Raw genomic sequence first — 20,389 nt, 5'->3', positions numbered from 1 at the left:
GGCGCCCCGGCCCCGGGCCCGGCCCCGGCCCCGCCGCGCCGTGGGGCGGGCGGGGGGCGGGCAGGGGGCGGCGCCAGCCCGGCCGGGCCGCCCTCCCCACCCACCCCCGGCTCGCCCCGGCCCCGCGGAGCGTGGCCCCCCGCGGGGGCGCCGGCCGCTGCCGCCGCGGCCGTGGGCGCGGGGGAGCGGGGCGCGGCGGGGACCCGGCCCGCGATGCCCCCCCCCCCCCCCCCCCCCCCGCGGCGGCGCGCCCCGCCCCGCCCCGCCTGCCGCCCGGCTCGGTCCCCGCGGCGCGGCCCGCCCTGGGAGCTCAGGCGAGAGCCGTCTCCACGACCACGCGCGGAGCGAGGGTGCCACAGCGCTCCCCCGCAGCCGCCAGCAGCAGGGGCGGGGAGGGTGGAGGGGGCAGCCGGGGGGGAACCCCGCCGAAAACCGGCTCAAAAGATCCCAGCTCAACACCGCCCAAGCTGATAAAAGTCCCAAGGCCGCGGTGGGGCCCCACGCGCCGGGAGTCCCCACGCCCTGGAGAACCCAAACCCCGGCAGCCTTCCCGGCCAGGGCGTGCCGTGCAGGAGTCCCACTCTTGCGACATGATCTTCCCTTTGACTTGGTTAGTCCGGCTCTGAGAGCCGAAGGGCCTGCAGCAAATAAAAGCTATTATGTATGAGTAACGCTTTGCTCTTTATTTATACGCAGCAGCCGAATAACAAGAAGCTGTCTTGTAATTTCTTGCTGGGGTTGCTCGAGTACAGTCACAGACATAATGAGGGCTTTGGAAAGTTGGTCTCTGTGTCGTTGCTATAGCTTCTCGTGTCATGTATCATATCCTCTGCCAGAAAGAATAGAAATTCCATGGTTGCAGAGCACGGCGCTTCGTCAGGGTTTGAATAAAGGCTCGACAAAAGGGGAGCGGTACGTACTCGTGCAGTAAAGTATGTAAACACCTGCTTAAATTATTTGACAAATCATTTCTAGAGTTTGGATCAATTAAAACAAACCTGTGTATCGTTATCGTTGTTATCATTATTATTATTATTATTACATTATGCCATCTAGCAGATTACTTGGGAACTGCAAGTAACCACAGTGACCGGCGTCTAATTGTTGAAAGCATTTGCCCATTTGCTTACATTTCAAAAATACCCCCGCATTGGAGGGCAGCGTCGTCAGCGCCGTCTCCTGAAGCTTCGCAGCCACAGCTGGTACCAGGGGACGCCTGACCGCATCTATGGTTTCCAGAGGCCGGTGGTGGGTGTGGAGCTGTACCACGCTGCATTTCCTGTCTTCAGCAGCTCTAGCGCAGCACGTTCGCAGCGCTAGGAAGGCTGTTGCTGGCCCTGAGTTGTGAATGAGTTAATGCTCCCATTTTCCTATGGGAAAACTGCAGCCGGAGAGCCGCATCGGCCGAGCCCGTGCCGGTCAGTGCACACGAGCCCTCGCATGGCCGGGGCAAGCTGGCTGGACCCCTTGGCGTAAAGCCCAGCACCCACTGAGATGCCCATCTGGGCTCAGCACCGTGCTGAACCGAGCCCTCTGCCTCTTGGGCAAAGTCCTGCTGGGACTCCGCAGAAGGGCAGGCGAGGGGCTGAGGTCTGCCCCGGCTGGCGGTGCCCAGCAGCAGCCTGCCCTAGCTGGGGGCTCCCTGATTTTGGCCGTGGCTGGCCGGACGCAGGCTGGGCGCTGGGCACCCACTGGGAGCCCCCCACAGGGCTGTCAGTGTGGTGGGCAGGAGGGGCTATGTGCCGTGCTGCAGCCCATTGCAGACAGCTCCCGCCAGCCTGCAGGACCATCCCGCTGCATAGCAGGGAGAGAAAGACTTTGGTTTGTACGGCTAATTCATTTCATCTCCAGAACATCCAGTGTGCTTTTCCTTTGTCTTCTTTGTCTTGCAGGGTGAAAACAGAAGACGCTGCTGTGCACATAAAATAAATCCAACGGCTTAGGGTGACATGTGACACCCACACGTGGTGTGGCACTCCCACAGTGCCCACAGAGCTGCCTTCTCCCCTCGAGGTGTCCTGCTGAACTACTGCACTGAGAACCCGCAGCTCCCGGCTCACACCCCAAGACCCACGCCTGCTCCGTGCTCAGCGGCTGCCACCTCCCTGAGCAGCACCCGTGAGCTGCAAGGCCGAGAGCAGCCCCGGCTGCTCCTCTGAGACGTGTGGGCACGGCAGCCTCTCCATGGGAGCGGGACTTGCCTTGCCAAAGCCCTGCCTGCCTCCGGCTGTGGGCAGAGGAGCCTGTCCTGGGTCTCGGGCCGGTGGCTCTGCAGGCAGGTATTTGCTCCGGGTGGGATGGAGCAGGCGAGGAGCCCCCTGCGGCGCTCCTCCAGAGGGAGGTTAGTGGCAGCGGGGGCTGGCGCTGGCACACGGACACTTGTGATAATTACTGCCACAGAGCTGTTTGCAGAGCCATGCTGGGCAGGTGCCTCTGTCACCCCAATTAAAGCAACCCATGTTCAGGAATGAAGACCTTAAATTTTCACAGCATGGCCTGCACAGGCTCCCGAGCCCCATGTCTCTCTGACAGCCCTTGGGCATACCTGTCTGCGAACCCCAGTGGCGTATATGGCGAGGAGGAGCTCTGACCCCCTTGCCCTCCCCACCAGCTCCCCAGCCCCCAAGTCAGCAGCACTGCCACTACTGCATCGCCTTCCCTGGGCAGAGGTTTCCTTATCAGCCCCTCAGAGACCCGCTGGGGGCTCCGGGTGGTGGCTGGGGAGCAGCAGCACCCCCAGCATAGCTGCCTCCCGGCCAGCTGAAAGTGCAGCTGCAGGGAAGGTGTCTTGTGGTTACAGCCCTGCTCGAAGATGGAAACTGTCTCAGCTCAGTTCCTCACCATGCTTGCTCACCAGCTGGTGCGCCAGAGACCATTGCAGCCTTCCTTGTTTCATTAAAGGGCCCAATTAGCTTCGGGACTGCCTCTTTCCTGCTGTGTGGCGGCTGCTTCAGTTCTGGGCATGGAGAACCACCACATGCTTTGGCAACAGAAGAGCCCATTGCAAATCGTGGTGGCCTGGGACAGCAATTCCCAAATGAAATGCTGACCCCTCCTAGTCCCGTGCTGGGTTGAGGAGCTGTGCTGCAGTGTTTGGGTGAAGTCTGGCAGCAGGGAGCAGCCCAGTTAAGCTTGGGGCACCTGCCCTAAGTGTGGGGCTATTCCTGTGATGTTGGATGTCCGTATCTCACTGCCAGGAGGAGAAGCTGAGGAACAATGAAAGGGGAGCCTGCCCTGCAGGGCCAGGGCATGCTGCCTGGTTCCCAGTGAGCACGAGGCTCCCTCCCCGCCTGTGAGGCTGGCAGCACCCGTGCTGTGTAGGACATGCACGCTGGGGGCTTATCTGCATGGCCTTGTAGCCCGGGGGAAGCACAGCAGCCTGCTCTCTATTTATGCAATACCCCAGCAGCTACCGAGCATCACCTGCCTGCGTGCGCCTGCCTGGAGAGCTTGTGCGAGGCGTGGGAAAGTCTGTAAGATACCATCTCTCCCCCGCGGCCCAGCCTGCCCCGCGCCGGCCGCGCGGCGAGTGCTGCACTTGGCCCTCGGCAGACCCCCTTCCCTGCCCCGCTCCATCCTCCTCCTCCCCTGGCCCCTCCGGTCTGCGCCGGAGCCCTTGGCTGCACCCCACCACGAGCCCGTAGGCTGCGGGGTGCACGCTGCCCTGCTGGGGCGCAGGCAGGCAGGCGGGCAGCTGCCCACCGCCTCCGTTGGAGGGGGACGCCAGGCTGCCCGTGCTGGCTGCCCTGCTGCGGCATGGCGAGATGCCGGGGCCTGCCCGATGGCAGAGGGAGCAGCCCTGCTTCGGGGATGGCTTTTGTGCCCAGCAGCTGGAACTGGAGCTGATGCAGGTCTCTGGTTGGGGAGAGTAGCGGGAAAAGGTGCTGGAAAAAGTTGATATGACAAGACCAAAACAATTCATGGAAATGTATTGATTTTGTCAGTGTATGAAAACATCCCAAGCTTTCTCCTCTCAGATAGCAACGGAGCTCGTTGTGCCACAGCAGCCCAAGTGACACAGTCAAAGTGAAACATTTCAAACTGGCGTTTCAGTATTTTCCAAAACAAAGTATTTCAGAGCCTCTGTAACTATGCTAAATGTTAAAGTTTCGACTCTTTGTTCTGAACCAGGACAAAGGAAACGCTGAACTGTCAGGATTTTCCACGAAATGGAAAGGCTGAGTGGCACCCGTGCCCCGTGGGCCATCGATGGGGGCAGGTGGGGTGCCACGACCCCCAGCCCCGCTGGCCGTCATCCAGGTCTCACCAGCAGTGGCTGCAGATGGCTGCCAGCTGCCGGGAGCTGGGGCAGCCTGAGATGAGTCGGCAGGGCAGGGAACAGCATTTCCTGCTCAGGGAGAAGAGTCCTTAGCAGCCCTTAATAGATGCCTCATGCCGCCACTGCTGCCCTCCTGCCTCTCCAAAGGGGAGCAGCACCCCATCCTGCCGGTGGCCTGCCCCGGCGGGGCTCCGGGGGTCAGTGCTGGGGGCACAGGCGATGCCCGGGCGGCGTGAGGACCGCGCGGGGTCCACGTGGCGACGGCACTAGATCCCCCTGGGTGCACCGAGGGTGATGCTGGTGCGGCTCAGGGTGCCGCAGCCCAGGGGCAGCCCCGGGGCCGGGGCTGTGCTGCTTGGCGGGGCCGTGGCGGTGACGGCACACCTCCGCCGCGGTTGTTTTTCAGTCACTGAGGGTGGCACACCCCGCTTCCTGCACAGGCGGCCCCGGCGCTTCCTGCGCCCGCAGCTATAATTAGAAGGGCAGCCAGCGGCCAGGGGTGCAGAGCCCTCCCTCGGGGGTCACGGCACCCTCGGGGGAGCTCGCCGGGGCAGCGGGGCCGTGCCGGGCACCCGTCCTCCCACCGTGCTGCCAGCCAAGGGGTGCGGAGGCGGTGCCGGGGCAGCATCCTCTGCTCGACGCCCCATCCTGGGGGCTGCCACCGTGGGGCCATCCCTGCCCACGTGGAGGGGGAGCCGGTGCGGGCAGTGGTGGGCAGCGGGGGCGAGCCCGCCCTGGCAGAGCCGGCACGCCGGGAGCTGGAGAAATCCCCTGCCGGCTTCCAGCCCAGCGCTTTGCACCTTCAAAGACACAGGCGGCTCTCTGTAATTAACCTTCCCCCACCCTGCCGGGCGGGGAGGTGATTTTATCTTCATAGGGCTGGTGGGAGAAGCGGAGTCTAAAAAACTCGCCCAAGGGCCCTGGCAGGGTTGGTGCCTTCTCAGGGCTCAGCCTTGGCCAGGCAGCCCTGCTTCAGAGCCTCCCCGGGGTGCTGCTCTTCCCAGAGGGGACCAAGACCTTCACCACAAGATGGGGGAGCTTGTGGAGCGGGCTCTCCCTCTTCCTACGGTGCCGGCACACTTCTGAGTACAGCTGGAAAGAAGGGGGTTCAAGCAGCTGCAGTTGTGCACAGAGCAAAATTGTCTTGGTGTTCTTGCAGGGGTGCTTTGGGGGGGTTCTTAATGGGTCTGCTTGTCAGGCTGAGGCTGGCAGTACTGCTGAATCGAGCATTGTGAGCCCACATGAATAATGAATAGCCGTCACATGAATATTTTAGAGACACAGTCCTGAGATCTCCCAGTGCTGCCTTAGAGGAAAATGGAGGAAAAGTTGTCCAGAAAGAACAATGTTTCCTTTAGGCAAAAATGCACTGGTGTCGTTGGCTTTTGAAAAAGAGCTGTTGCTGCTACATAATTCCCAGGATTTGCATCAAAAAGTGGAGCAGTGGTTTGGCTCCAAGGCAGGAAAACTTGGGAGGGAAGCCAGACCTTTTGACACAAGTCGATGATTACAGCGCACTGGGAGGACAGCAGATCTTACTTTGTGTTTGCAATGGTTTTGCGAGAAGTCCCAAAGCCGTGGCCACCCTCCAAAGAGCCGGCAGTGCCGGGCACTCAGTTAACACACTTCAAAGGAGCAGCGAGAGGTTTTTTGATGCACAGGGGGTGCTTGCTCTCCCAGGACAGCATTGCACTCCAGCCTGAGCACTGCTGTCAAAGAGCTGAGTTGTAAAAACAAGGCCCAGCAGCAAAAATCGTGTTCATTTTGCATGCTGTGGTAGCTGCTGCATCGTACGGGAGCGGGCTGCAAATCAACAGGTTTATTGGACTTTGCAGCAGCATGCCCCTCTCCTCCATGCTCTCCTTGGCTGTCTGCGCTCTTGGCATGCACACGCAGGTGCCAAGCCGCCTCTGTACAGCTCTTGTGACAGCATCTTTTCCTCGGTGGCCCTTTTCAGTGTGTGCAATTAATCCATGCATAAATGTCTTCTAGGAGAAGCAGGTGGTTGTGTTTAGTTAGAACCAGAAGGCGGCTATCTTGCTCAGGTAGGCACAGCAGAGCAATAGGAGTGGGATGAGAAACATTGCAATTAGAAATAGGCAATTAAGACTCTAGCCGAGACTCTGATGTCTCTGTCACTTGGATCACCCAATCTGTATCTCCTTCAGCATTGCTCTGCTCAAAGTGATCCTTACTGTGCTGCTGGCATCAGTGGACAGAAATAATTCCTTAGTGTTTATGAAGCGCTCAGAAATGTATCTGTTGCAAGAATGAGGGCAATTTGGGCATTTCTTCAGCAGCTCCCACAAAGGTTGCAGAAAATATCTGCAGTGACTGTCCCTGGAGCGCCTCAGTCTGGAAATGGGGAATGGCGTGGGAAAAAAGGGCAACGTGTGGGAAAAACATCCCAATCAAAATGCACGGATCTTTGCTCTTCAGGTTACCCTCAAACCTCACCACCCCCAGGATGTGCAGAGGGTTGCAGGCAGTGGAGCAAGCCTGAGCCTCCTTTTCCCACCGTGCCAGCACTTCTGCCCGTCCCCGCTTGTCTCTGTTTCCAGTTCATGCCACCAGCCACGGCTGTCCGTGTCCCACGGAGGTCCGTCGAGCTCTGCGCTCCATATCGGGGGCTGTGTCGCCAGCTAAGGACCCTGGTGGTGCCGAGGCCGTGCTGCCGGGGCTGCGCCGATGGGATCATTAAAGCGTTTCACCCCTGGCTGGACAGCCTGGGAACAGCATCGCGCGTGCCTCGGCTGTGGGGTTAGGAGTGCTGCCAGACCCAAGGCGTGGGGAAAGGCAGGGCTGGCTGGCTGCTCTGGTTGATGATTATGCAGTGTAGAAGGAAGGTAACTTTTAACTGAAGTATAAAAGAAATACAATAATGGGCGCTTATATTGCTGCCTCGGTGCCCACATAAAGACCTGAGGTGGTTTTTTTAAAGATGACTTGATTAAAAATGAATTTACTAAATCGCTGCGTGCTGTCTGCAGCCCACCAGCCTTCCACCGAAGCACCTTGTGTAAATGAAAAGGTGAACACTGAGTCCCCTTTCATCTGTCTTATTTGCCTTTAGGAAGCAAAGAAGGGGCCGGGCCAGGCTGGCGGTGGTGGCAGAGCCTGGGATGAGCATGGCAAGGGTTCAGACGTACTCGGGAAATTTATGCTGTACGGTTGCCGGCTTTGAAAAGGAGAAGAAAGGAAGAACTGCGTCTTCCTAACGAGTGTTTATCATGGGGAGGCATCATGTAGTGCCGAGCGTGAGAAAAGACCCCTGCCCACGGGGTTTTGCACGTGGCCAGCACCTGAAGTTAAGCTTTGCCTGCCTGTGTAGGCAGTGCCTGTGTTTTCCAGGGATTAGCCGGGTTATTCTCTGATTACAACTGATACACATTACAGAGTTATAGTCAAAAATGTCTGGCCTTAACCCAACATCCATAAAGGAGAAATGGTTCATAAATCAGTTCATTGTGCAAGAACAGGTCGAGTTGTTTATTAATTTAACCTTGTCTCCCATCGTGACCCGAACTGGCTGCAACAGCTGCTGCCAAAACCCATTCGATGGTTCCCTGGCTGGGCAGGCAACGTCCTCCGTCCTGCGGAGATGCCCAGGCTCTGGCTAGATTTTGGCAACTACCTCGCAGCACACCGTCCACCTCCGCGTCTGGGATCCCCCTTTCTCACCGTCGTTCCTCGTACGCGCTAGCTGCGGTTTGGGGATGATGGAGACCGGGACGGGGGTCCTGCACGGGCTGGGTGCGTTACGGGTGCAGGGGCAACCTCGGCCCTGGGAGCTTGCGGCTTCCCCCGGAGGGACGCACAAAACCCCTGCCCCCCTCGCCGGCTGCCGGGACAGGGTTTCGCACGCCTTGCCGCCGGCGTTTGCTCCCCGGAGATAGCATCTGCACCAGGCCGAACCGGCGAGCGAAACCGGCCCCCGCCGCCACCGCCGCCGCCGTGGGCTCTGCCGGGGCTCGCAGCCCTGCGCGTCGCCGCTCTGCCAGGGCCCAAGCACGGGCCCCGGGGGCTTGGGTTTAGACGTGCCCCGGGTTTTATTAGCGCCGTGTGTTAATGGCGGGGCTGGTGGCTGCTGCGGGAGAGAGAGGGCTGGAGCTGGGTTTGGGGAGGGGAGCACCATGGGGATGGATGGATGGATGGATGGATGGATGGATGGATGGATGGACGGGCAAGGCAGCGCGGGGCTGGACGGACGGACGGGCAGAGCAGCGTGGGGATGGACGGACAGATGGGCAGAGCAGCGTGGGGATGGGCAGATGGACACAGGTAGGGCAGCGTGGGGACGGACGGAGGGACATGCATGGGTGCGGTGGACAGACGGACGGGCAGGGCAGCGTGTGGACGGGTGCCGGATGGGCGGTCCGTGAGCACATGGAGCGGTGGCGGACGGGCCGGTGCCGGACGGGCGGCGGTACCGGTGCCGTGGCGCCGCCCGGCGGCGGGCGCGGGGAGCGCGGGGCCGCCCCGGAACCCGCCTGCCCGGAACGCTGCTCCGCGGCCGCGGGGCGCGGCGGAGGAACCCGGGCGGGCCGCGGAAGCGGGGCGGCCGCCCCGCCCCTTCCGGCTCCGGCGGCGGCATGGGCAAGAAGCGGGGCGCGGGGCTGGGCCGCTGCCTGCAGCGGCAGCGCGGCCTGGAGCGCCGCGGCACCTCCTCGTGGGTAGGGCGGCGGGGCTGGGGCTGGGGCTGGGGCGGCGGGGACGGCCCGGGCTGACGGCGGCGTCTTGTCCCGGCAGCTGCACGCCAGCGAGGTGGGCGGCGAGCGCGGCCCGGAGCTGCGGTCGGCGCCGGAGCAGAGCCCGCTGGAGGAGTTCCTGGCCACGGCCGAGCTGGCCGGCACCCGCTTCGTGGCTGGTGAGGGGCCGGGACGGGTCCTGGGCTTGCGGCTGGGGCCCGGGCGGGGCCCAGTGCCGGGCGGCGGGGGCCTTGGGGCCGGGGGGAGATCCAGGGGCTGGGGACCCGGGCGGGGTCCAGGACCGGTTCTGGGATGAGAGTGGGAGTAGGTCTGGGGCGGGCAATGGGTTTGGCTGGGCAGGGGAACAGGGGCAGGGGATGGGGTACTGAGGCAGGGCTGGTGACAGGCAGGAACGGGGACAGCTGGCTCTGGGTGATTGTTTCTCTCTTCCTGCAGAGCGTCTGAATGTCCAGATCGTGTCTGCCCAGAGCCGTACTGGCCTGCTTACGGCCCAGGAGGCCCAGCGTGTCCGGCAGCTGCATGAGGAGAACCAGCAGTTCCTGCGCATCCCACGGAGGTGAGTCCTGCAGGGCCAGGCCTGGATCCCCCTCTGCTGAGTGGGCTCAGCCCCTTGGTGGCTGCAAGCCTGGGGACAGCCCTCTGCTTTGTCAATACCCTGGTTTTGGGGATAACGCTACTTAGGTTGCATGAGCCTGCTGCAGCCCACAGCACAGGTGCCTGCCTGCCACGTGGGTGCTGCCAGCCCCAGCTCATCTGTCCTGATTGTGTGGGTTTCCTGCTCAAAGCCTGGCACTGCTGGAGCTGGTGTATCCAGGCCACGTAGTAAGCCTTTCCAGAGCTCCGTGTGTGGTGGACAGAGAGATGAATCCTCCATCTTAAATGCCCTACAAATCTTAGCTTGGAGAAACAGCTTTGTGATGTCTAGTGTGCATAGGATAGTGTCCTCTCAGCTAGTAGAGTTTAGAAGGAACAAGGAAAAAAGGTGTACTTAAAGCTGCTGGAAACAGGTGCACGCACGTCTGAGCTATAACCATTTCAGTGTGGCTGAATGTGTGGTGCCTGTGTTCTTTATGAATGTTTGTTGCAGTAATGGAACTGGTTTAACTGCTACTTCTGCCCACTCACTCCAAAATGTGCTTGTTACAGGCCACGTTGGGATAGGACAACCAGTGCGGAGGACTTGAAGCAAGCTGAGAGGGAGAGCTTTCTCGAATGGAGGCGACAGCTTGCCCAGTGAGTATGCCGCTTGCGTCTGGGTAAGTAGCTGGTGGCATCTGGAGACACAGGAAGTGGTGGGTTGTATTTATCCTTGCTGGACCAATGAACTTAAGCTCCCTGCACTTGTTCTGGAAGGGTGGACATCCCAGCCGCAGTCTAGACATGTCTTTGTGGTGAGCTCTGCAAAGCTCTTGTGTGTGCGTGTTCTTGTACGGCTTACAGTTAAAATTCCTCAGGATGGAGCGTGATGTTCTGCTTTTGCCTGTAAAGTGGAGGAAGTGCTGCTCTAAATAGAGTGCAGTGCTCCCAGCCTGCGTACAGCAGCTTGTGCTGGTCTGGCGCTGCATCTGCTGTCCTGGAGAGTTAGGTGGTATCTGCTCACGCCCTGCAAACCCACGCTTGCCCTGAGTAAAGTCGTTGAGGTGGTGGTCACAGCAAGTCAAGGGTTGTATAGAGCCTTTTCCGGTACCATCCCCAAATTTGTTATTTTTCCCAGGTGCTACTTGATTGAGTAATAACTGCTGGCATTTGGGATAACTTCTCTGGTTTATTAATTGTGGCTGTGAAATTTCAGGCAGACTTTTGATGAGTTTTTGCTCTTTCCATCATTTACCACTTCTCCATTGGCATTGTGTCAGGAGCCATTGTGTCACTGCTGAACCAGCGTCACTGACACCAGCTTACCTGGGCGCTTGATCTATTTGCAAAACTAGCAGAAATAGTACCTACTATGTGAGTCTGATTTGATAGCTCTCTCCGAAACTAAAGCCTAAGTTTAAGATCTAAGGAAGAACTGGTGGTGTGCTTATTGCCTGACATGGGCCAAATATGATGTATTTTTTTCTCTTTTGCCTTAGCCTTGAGGAAGAAAAAAAGTTAATTCTAACCCCATTTGAACGAAACTTGGAATTTTGGCGTCAGCTTTGGAGAGTCATTGAAAGAAGGTAAAGTGTATCGCTATCTGCTTTTTTAAAGTAATGTTTAATGTGTTTTCCTGAGTTGAAACTTTTGAGCCAAGCTTCAAGTGTCTGAGCACAGGAAAAACAATTACAGCTAGTTATGTTTTATTATCAGCACTCAAGTGATTTTGTTTTGAAGTGATCAAAATGTGACATGAAGAAGGGCAGCTGCTTAGAGGTGCATGCTAGCTCTCAGCACTGCGATTCTGCGGGTGGTTTGCTGTGAGTCTCTGACGGTTCTTCAGATGCAGCTGCTCTTGGCCTCTTCCAGTAACTCTGTGTGGGAGGCCTCTTTTGAGAATGTGTATTTGAGGTCTTTTGCCAAGATTAGCCCGTTCCTCTCTTTCTCAACCACACAGCTGCAGCCTGATGTTCAGGGGCAGGAGGCACAGGAGATCAACTAAATAACATTGGGAAAGAAAGAGCCTCTTGGTCCTTGGCCTCTTCCCATGCAGAGAAATTGCAGCAGTGCACAAAAGACAACAGCCTGTCATATCACAGAAATAGCTTTGTTCGCTCTGCCGAGCTGTAATACAATAGGAGTGCTATCTGCTATGTTAATCTAACTGGGGCATTTAATTTCACTAGTAATTAAGTTTGAGATCATCTCGTCTGATTTTCCTAAAATTGAAAAATACTTCACCAGTGAGGTCATGGTGAGCTGGTCCTTTCACAGAAGTGTCTTTGTACTGGGTGCTGCTGGGCCTTTGGCTGGGAGAGAGCTGGGTCGGGAGCATCCACTATAGGGTATCATGATGTGCAGTGTGAGTATATTGTGTGCCTTGAGGTGGCTGGAATGTGTTATTAATTACTTTCTGCTCTTGTTGGAGCAGAAAGTAGTTTTTATTTCACGTAGAGTGAGGATGCCGTCTCAGAATTGAATGGAAAAGTCGTCCAGTCCCATACCTTGCCAGATGATTTGATCTGTTGTCAGTCTTTTCTTGTGTTTGCTTCAAACTAGCTCCCAGCTGTGTGCTTCAGTAACTTCTCTGTATCCCATCCCAGTACCATGGTGTCAGCTTTCTCTTGTATCGATCTTTGAATTTCTGTAACTGTTCAGTACCTCTTTGTACCTATGCGGCTTATTAAATGACTCCCTTGAGGGGTTTATTGATTTTTTTTTTTTTTTTGTTTGGTTTTGTTATATGTAACCAACTGCCTAGTGAGGCTTGAAATTCTTCTATTCAACCCATGGTGTTCTGAAGCTCTCCTGAGTTAACAGAAATCCCTGTCAGACAAATAGAATCAGCACGTGGCAACCAGTATTTTAAATTACCTGCCTGGGGAAGTTCTAGTGGAAGAGACTGTAGTTAAATTTTCCCTCTTCTTTTTTCAAAAGAAGCATGGATGCCTCTGGTATCTGAAGCCAGTGCATTTAATTTGTGTGTAGAACTGATGAATCTTGCTCATATATGTAGTGGCAACCTGGTGTCTGGATTTGGAAGATGTTTCCTAAAAGCATGCTTGCAAGGCCTTGCTTGCATGGGGGAGCAACATGTTTTACTGGAGTCTAAGACTGTTCTTTCACTCTTCTATGCTTTTTGTGACAGGAAGAGCACAAAGGAAATTCTGAAAATGCCTGATAGCAAATGCTTAGAATCTGCAGGTCATTTGTGGGAGACTTTGTACATCTTGCTCCATGCAAAGGGGACAACAGTGTTGCAGAATATCTCGGTGTGTAGGAAAACCACCTCTTCTTCGTCTCTGTAGCCACCCCACTGCAGTCTGGGGATGAGACTAGACAGATATTAAGTTGTGTTATCGCAGTTTTTAGTAACATTCTAAAGGATAGAATACCACTACTCTCGTTCTTGCCTGCTGAGCGTTTTTGAAGGGTAGATGGAATGGCAAAACTCGCGTGCTTCCTTTCCCCTTGCCGGCTGTACAGGAGAATTAGCCAAGTGAGGCAGAAATACTGTACAGTAGTACTGGCTTGTAGCATAAGCATGTCTCTTGGGGCGTGTGGGATGCTGAGATGATTTGTTAATTCCGTAAAGGTACTTAGTAGGATAATAGAATTAAAACTATTAAAATTCCAGGCAAAACCTAAAAGCGAGTAATGTGCTGTGCCTTGCTGCTTTCTTTGAAGCAAGGTAAGAAAGAGTACTTTATGGGACTTCCTTTTATTTTTGCAGTGATATTGTAGTCCAGATAGTAGATGCTAGAAACCCCCTTCTGTTTAGATGCCAAGATCTGGTAAGTAAACCACTTTCTTGAATGTTGTCTTCATTTTATTTCTGGGAGTTTATATGATTTATTTTTTTAACACATTCAGCCACCTTGAAGCTGTTCTGCTGTTGTGCCTAACTGGATATCTTACTTATTTATGCAAGTATTCTGACATGAAATTATTTTTCTTCAATGTTTTTTGATATTTCACACAGTGTTGTGGATTTAGAGGCAGTTCTGCAGATATTGTATTGCTCCTCATTACCCACTAGAAGTGTCTGCACTTAAAGGAATTGTTCTGTTTAAAATCATAGTGGAATAAAAATGGGTGAGGATTACTGCACTGAAAGCGAAGGATCAAGAATTATTGAAGTGACAACTTTGATAGACTATAGAACACTGTGCATCAAGGAGATATGAAATTGCTTGAATAGTTGATCTTAGGAGTTCCTGCTGTGAGGTGCTGATTAATACCTTGTCGTAGCTCTAAGCAGACAAGGCGTTTGCACACCTGGCCAGAAACAACCTGCATTGCGGTAGTTGCATGCTCCAATTTGTTCTTGTAGCTGTCTGCTAAACACCAGTTCCATCTAGCCTGGGGACAGTAAGCTTAGCTACAGTCGTGTGGAGCTGGATGGGGTAACTTGTCTTGCTGCTCTTGTATCACCGTGCAGGGAGGAGGTGTCCAAACCAGAGTACGAACTGATCCTTCTCTTGTTTTCTACAGGAAAGTTACGTTAAGGAAGTCAGCAATGACAAGGAGAACATGATCCTGATAAACAAAGCAGATTTGCTGAGTGAGGAGCAGCGGGCTGCTTGGGCACAGTTCTTTGAGAAAGAGGGCATTAAGGTGGTGTTCTGGTCAGCTTTGGCAGAGTGCAAACGGCTATCTGGAGAAGCAAAGGTACTGTAGATGACCAGTTCCAACTGGATATGTGCTGGCTGCCTCTGATAACTTGCTTTGTAGTTATGCTTGTGATATACCTGAGCACCTTTCTAGGAAAGGCACAGTCCTTGACTCAAGGAAGGATTATTCTAAGGACCTATGCGGCTGTAAAACAGTGTTTTAATGATTGATTCGGAGACAAAAGTGAGGAGAGTAAAATGGTGAACAAAGTGGTATGCTGTTCAGTCCCTGTTTGTAGTACTTGCAATTTCTCTTTCAAGGTTAATGACATGGGAAATAATACTGAACTAGAATGTAAATTTGTTCCTTAAGGCTACTGATGAATAGCTACAGAAACAGCCCTTGTAGATCTGTTTGCAAACTCTTAACTCATTGACAGAATTGGAATCCTTTCCGAGAGGGATGCTGTGAGGGACATGATTATCTGTACAGAGGATTTTTCTCTCCCAGAGAGAGGAGGTGTTTCTTAGAGAATCTAAAGTACCTGAGAGCCTTTCTTTGCCCAGTGGAACAAACTGTGCTGCTGCCCCAAGTTACATGTTATCAATAGATGCCACTTTCAGGTTTTACTAGGTTCATCTGTTACAGCCATTGCTATTCAGCTATGGAATATCCCATATCTCCTTCCAAAAGTACCTAGTCTGTTCAGCTGGTTTACAGTCCTTGGATAAAATGTTTTTACAGATTGATTTAAGAGTGAGAGTGAAAGCGTTAGTTCTGTTTTCTTTTTTGGAAAGAAATGTCAAAATACTATTGTTATGAAAAGGTCTTTCTTTTTAAATGTGAACTGTTTGCAGGAAACAAATGTAAAGAGTTGGACTGAAAACAAGACAGCTTGAAATTATTTTAATGAAATATTTAGACCTGAAACAAAATGGCTTTGTGTTCTGAACATTTTGAAAAATTTATTCATTCCTATTACTAGGAACACTTGATAATTTAAAAAAAAAAAAAAGCTGGGTTCTGCTGGTGTTGTGTATAAGGATAATGTGGGTGTGCATGCATTCAGAGTTGTGCTTCTGGAGAGAAACCTCTAATAACTTCGCAGTGAAGCTAACAATCCCTCTTGGAATACTTTTGTCATTCTCCTAAAGCAAGCTAGTTGTTTCTACATCCTACTTAAGACCCCTAAAAAACCTGTGTGATGTAAGCAGTGAATTGTCAGTCCTTGGGATGTGGCTGATGAAAACACAGTTGACTGTGCTGCAGAAACTGCAGTCAACAGCAAGACTTAGTGTTGTCTTTACATTTCACCTATGAAATACTGTTCACACAGGAACTAGACTCTGAAGATGTAGCAGAGGACCCGAGTGATTCTGAGGATGAAAGCTCCAGTCAAGAAGACAACAGCACAGCACAAGACAGTGCAGAAAGCACATCCACAGGCAACGCTTTGCAAACTGTAAACCAAGTTCTGGTTAGTGATGATGATAGTAGTGATGAATATGAAGACTGTGAAGATGATGAAGAGGAGGCCTGGCAAACCTGTTCTGAAGATGAAGGTGGGGACAAAGTAAATGCCATTGCCCCAGAGAGGATGGAAAGCAGGACTGATGGTGCTGCAGTGCAGCATGTAGTGCAGGAGCAGAACAGGAACATCAGGAACTTCAGCCATCTGGTACAGAGAAATGAGCTGCTGGAGATATTCAAAACCATGCACAACAGACCAAGGGTGAAGGATGGGGAAGTAAATGTTGGGCTGGTGAGTTGGACTTTGTGCTTAAATGGAACTTGCTTAATCTAAATTTTAATTCCATATGCCTTCCTTGGGAAAAATTCATCCTGTAGCCTGGCTTCCTATAAGGGTAAAAAAAACTAGCAAGCACAAGTCACTGAGGGTTTTATGCAAAGATTAATTTTGAAGTTCCTGGAGCTCAGTGTTCCCCACTGCTTGCCTTAATTTTTTTAGTATGTTTTATTAAAGTACTTTTGTGTCAGAGCTCTGCCAGTCTTCTGGCATCGCCCTGCCTGATATCACTGTTACCATTCCACTTCTTTGTCATCTAGGTTGGTTACCCTAATGTTGGCAAAAGTTCGACCATCAACACAATCCTTGGAAATAAGAAGGTGTCAGTGTCTGCTACACCAGGCCGTACGAAACACTTTCAGGTATAGCTAACAAAGAGCATTGATCTCTTTATTTTTCCTCCCCCCCTGCCCGCCAGTGGAAGAGAGCTTCATTATGAACTAGTCGTAACCAAGTGGACTCACTGAGAACTCTGCCCACCTGAACTCTGCCCAGCAGAGTTTAGGCTGGAGAGGGGTGGGCTTGATGTATATAATTTTGGAAACTGTAGTTCATGCTTCCAAACTCTTGCTACAGTTGTAGAGCCACTAGTGAGAGCTGCTGTGCAATGGGAGATATTTTCCATCTCCAGATTTTATTTAAGTAGCTTGGTCCTCCTTTTTTCAACACTAGTCATGAGAAGAGAACCTCTGAAAAGTGAGTGTTCCTCTGAATAGCTTAAGGTCAAGCTTTCAAACCATCCTTCTTGTCCGTAGTTGTCCCTGTGAATAAGTCTAATTATGCTGCCGTTTTCATATTGATAAAGCTCTTAATTTTGAGGTAGCAACTCCAGTGCTATAACGAGCATCGTGGGATTTGCACTTGTGCAATCTCCTACCTGTTTCAAAAGGCCCAACACAGTTAAAGGTTTCTGGAATGCTTTCTCCTCTCCCATCAATTGGAGAGCTGAAGATCTTGCTGCCCCCGTCTGGACACCTTATTTATGAACCTTGGAAGCGCTGCTGTCTTCCACATCCGATTTCCTTAGTTCATTGGCTGGGGCCAGCAGGGCAGATGTCTGTGTTAGCAGAATTTCTGCTTATTCTCATTTGCATCCTTGTTCCATCTGTGCATTTGATTTTGTTTTTTTCGTTTTGTTCCTTTTTCCTCCATGGACACTGACTTGCCTTGGTGAACTCATCGGTTATTTATTGTGTAGACCCTGTATGTGGAGCCTGGCCTGTGCCTATGTGATTGCCCTGGTCTGGTGATGCCATCTTTCATCTCTACCAAGGCAGAAATGATTTGTTCTGGAATTCTGCCTATAGACCAGATGAGGGACCATGTCCCACCCATTTCTCTAATATCCTTTGCATGGGGTTTGTGAGAGTGTCTGCAAGCGTTGGATCTGGAGTATGCAAAGTGGCATGTTCCAGCCCTGCTAGGGGCACATGTGCTCATGAGTTGAGGGTGGTGGGGACACGTTGGATAAAACAGCCCTGCTGTCTTGGTCTTTCCCCATCTCATTTCAAGTTTTTCTTGTTGTCAGACTTGCATTGTTTTTCTGGTTTGCGACAAAATCCAAAAGTCATTCTTAATGTGTGCTCTTGGAGTGACTAGGGCAAGATTACTTGTGTAGCTGAAAGTCACCAGGTGGTTTCCTTCACTAGCTTACGTTTGCCAGCATATCCCACGAAACATTTTGGAAGCAACCTATGGAATAAATATCATAAGGCCAAGGGAAGATGAGGATCCAGATCGAAAGCCAACAGCCGAAGAGCTGCTGACAGCATACGGATGTGAGTGGTGATCCCTGTAAAACCTATTGCCTATGCTGTGTGCGTGGTCCTGAACACAGCCTTAGGAAAACTTTTTAAAGTTAGGCCCAGCTCAGGTTTGTCATGCATTGAACTTCTCCATTAGGACTTGCTCTCCTCTCAGGAAGGACCTTTGTTAACAGCTAATCTCATGTGTTTGTTGAAGTGGTGCTTTGCCAATTTCATCCAACAGACATAGTGATTGTGTTGAGGATGTTGGTGAAATGCCCTGCTGGTCTGTGTAGTGTGGTGCTCTTATCCTTTTAGATACCTCCCATCAACTGTGTCTTGAATTAGACTGAAGAATGCGGTGAAGGTTTATCTCCCTTGTCTGATTCTCTGATGCAGTTAATCTTTTCTGTCCTTAAAACAAAAATGAAAAACCAGCAGGTTTTCTGGTGGTAGGGAGATGTCAATTCTCATTGTTCCTTTCAGGTTAGGATGCTTATGCAGTACCTCTACAGTCAGCAATGTTCCCTTTTTTCCCCTGCTTTTCCCAGCAGAAGCTTCCTTCTAAGGGATTTTTTTTTTTGAGAAAAGATACAAATGTGCAGTTAGGCAGCAGAGAAGAATGTGTTAGTTCTCTTGCTGTACTGACACAGAATTTACTTTGGATTTGTCTTCCAGATATGAGAGGCTTTATGACAGCTCATGGACAGCCAGACCAGCCACGATCAGCTCGATATGTGTTAAAAGACTATGTCAGTGTAAGTGCTTCCTACATCTGGGTTTTCTTTCCTGCTAGGAGGTGAATTGAAGGTTTCACTGGAGCAGGAAGGAGCACAATAAATTGAATTCTATTTCTCTGGATAAAATCAGCATATATTAAAATACTCTTTAAATCGGGCTATGTTTGTGTTTTAAAGGAACAAATGAAATTTCTCCTGCTGCTTACTTTTAAAAAGATGATTGCTTAAAACTAAGGTGCTAGCTAAATAAATTATTGCATCTCTAAAACAAGCAGCAGATATTCAGGAAACAAACACATTTTGTATAGTTGGATCAGTATTTGGCGCTAAGGACTGCAGTTATGAGTATTGTAATACTGCATGCTTCTACAGCCCCTCTCAGCAACTTATTGTTGAGTATTTCTTAATAGGATCCTCCACTAGTCCTGAGAGCTTTGCACTGTATTGCTTGCAGCTGGATATGGTGCTTTGAAGTAGAGGTAGAATGGTGCTTTAACTTAGAAGTCAAGCCAGTTGTTGCCTGGGAGGAGAAATAAAGTATACTGATAGTTAGTCTGCCAGTGTGAGCCCCTGGACTTCCAGGGCCCTTCTTAGGTTTGGACTTGTTTTCTTTCCTCTCTGGGTCTCTCTCTGAGTTTGTTTTTTTGTAATAACTGTATCCCATTGCTTTCACAGGGGAAGCTGTTATATTGCCATCCACCTCCTGGCACTGACCCAAATGATTTTCAGCACCAGCATCAAGGATGCCCAGAGAGCAGAGTGGTGCAGGCCAGTGGACAGGTGAAGCCCGAGAAGAATACCAAAGCAAAACAAATTGAAAATGTGGTGGACAAAACATTTTTCCACCAGGTAAATTCTGGAGGAGATTTATTCTAGGAGTTTTTACAGCAGCACTGCTGTGTCATAGTTACTGGAAAAATTACCTTTGAGGATGGAGGGGTGCTGCGTTGTTAATGGTGTTAGATGCCATTGGCATCTGCACGTAATTTCTACCCAAGAGCTCTCTGTTCTTTTTATTATCTCCTAAATCACTGGGAATGTTCTAAGTGACTGAAAGATAGCTAAGGAGGTGTGCATAGTTGATTTTTAAAAGGTCAGCAGTGTGACCCTCATCATCATGGGCCTAACATCAATCTTGAGCAAACAGGAAGGTGACTGGGAAGAAAGACAAGGAAGGATGGTGGTGTGACACAGCAACCAACCATGAACATGGGTTTGGACTAACAGGTCCTTCAAACTAACTTTCCTTTCTTGAGATGACATATTTAGGGGACGTGATAAGCTTCTTTAAGACAACTGATTTAGTACTACACGGTTGTTTTGACTCAGAACCTGAAATCAGATGAAAAGAACACAAACAAATTTAAAACCTAATTGAGAGATGTCAATGAAATGGAAAATGGGAATTTCTCTGAACTTGTATGCTTCTTGTTAGGTCCCACAGGGATCTGTTTTGCCCCTACACTACTGAAAAAATCTATTAATGACTCAATGTCAGATCCATAACTGATTAAGTCTGTGTACCTGACAAAGATCAGAACAGGGTGTTTAGCAGTGAAGAGGACAGGTCATAGACAGCATGATCTGTTCCGCTTGGTTAGCTGGATATGAACAGTATTGGTTTCAGCACAGCTGAAGATAGTCATGCATTTTGAAAACAAGAACTCGGGCCCTTTTCAAAAATCAGTGAGCTGTTTCAGAAAGCTATGACCTGAAAAGAATTTTTGGGATTACCAGACTCTTCCTCTGGCTGCCCAAAGTGCTAGCACAAGCTGTGAGCGCCAGCAGTGCTACCCACGCTCCAGACTTGAGCAAGTTATTTTAGTCTCTGGCTTTCACAGACGCCAGATTTATTTGCAAAGGCAATTTGTTGTGTGCAAAGCAGAGACTGTGGGAATCAATCCTAGCACCGTAGC

General features: G+C 51.7%; 1 protein-coding gene across 2 annotated transcripts in view; it reads left to right on the top strand.

The window, feature by feature from the left end:
- Nucleotides 1-8,806: 8,806 nt before the first annotated feature.
- LSG1 (large 60S subunit nuclear export GTPase 1) overlaps nt 8,807-20,389 on the top strand; it is a 352,612-nt gene continuing 341,029 nt past the window's right edge. For both annotated transcript variants that reach the window (XR_012776447.1, XM_075507173.1), the window contains exons 1-13: nt 8,807-8,952; nt 9,029-9,146; nt 9,424-9,544; nt 10,135-10,221; nt 11,064-11,150; nt 13,301-13,361; nt 14,062-14,238; nt 15,518-15,943; nt 16,249-16,350; nt 17,187-17,330; nt 17,643-17,766; nt 18,412-18,491; nt 19,149-19,322. Coding sequence is in view for 1 of the 2 variants with exons in the window: in XM_075507173.1 (XP_075363288.1) it covers nt 8,872-8,952; nt 9,029-9,146; nt 9,424-9,544; nt 10,135-10,221; nt 11,064-11,150; nt 13,301-13,361; nt 14,062-14,238; nt 15,518-15,943; nt 16,249-16,350; nt 17,187-17,330; nt 17,643-17,766; nt 18,412-18,491; nt 19,149-19,322 (1,782 nt within the window). In the remaining variant the exon portion in view is untranslated. The remainder of the gene's footprint in view (nt 8,953-9,028; nt 9,147-9,423; nt 9,545-10,134; nt 10,222-11,063; nt 11,151-13,300; nt 13,362-14,061; nt 14,239-15,517; nt 15,944-16,248; nt 16,351-17,186; nt 17,331-17,642; nt 17,767-18,411; nt 18,492-19,148; nt 19,323-20,389) is intronic.

This window comes from Mycteria americana, chromosome 7 (assembly GCF_035582795.1).
Source record: "Mycteria americana isolate JAX WOST 10 ecotype Jacksonville Zoo and Gardens chromosome 7, USCA_MyAme_1.0, whole genome shotgun sequence".
Taxonomy (NCBI): Eukaryota; Metazoa; Chordata; class Aves; order Ciconiiformes; family Ciconiidae; genus Mycteria; species Mycteria americana.
The sequence above is the reverse complement of the archived record's forward strand: the minus strand, read 5'-3'. Positions and strand labels throughout refer to the sequence as shown.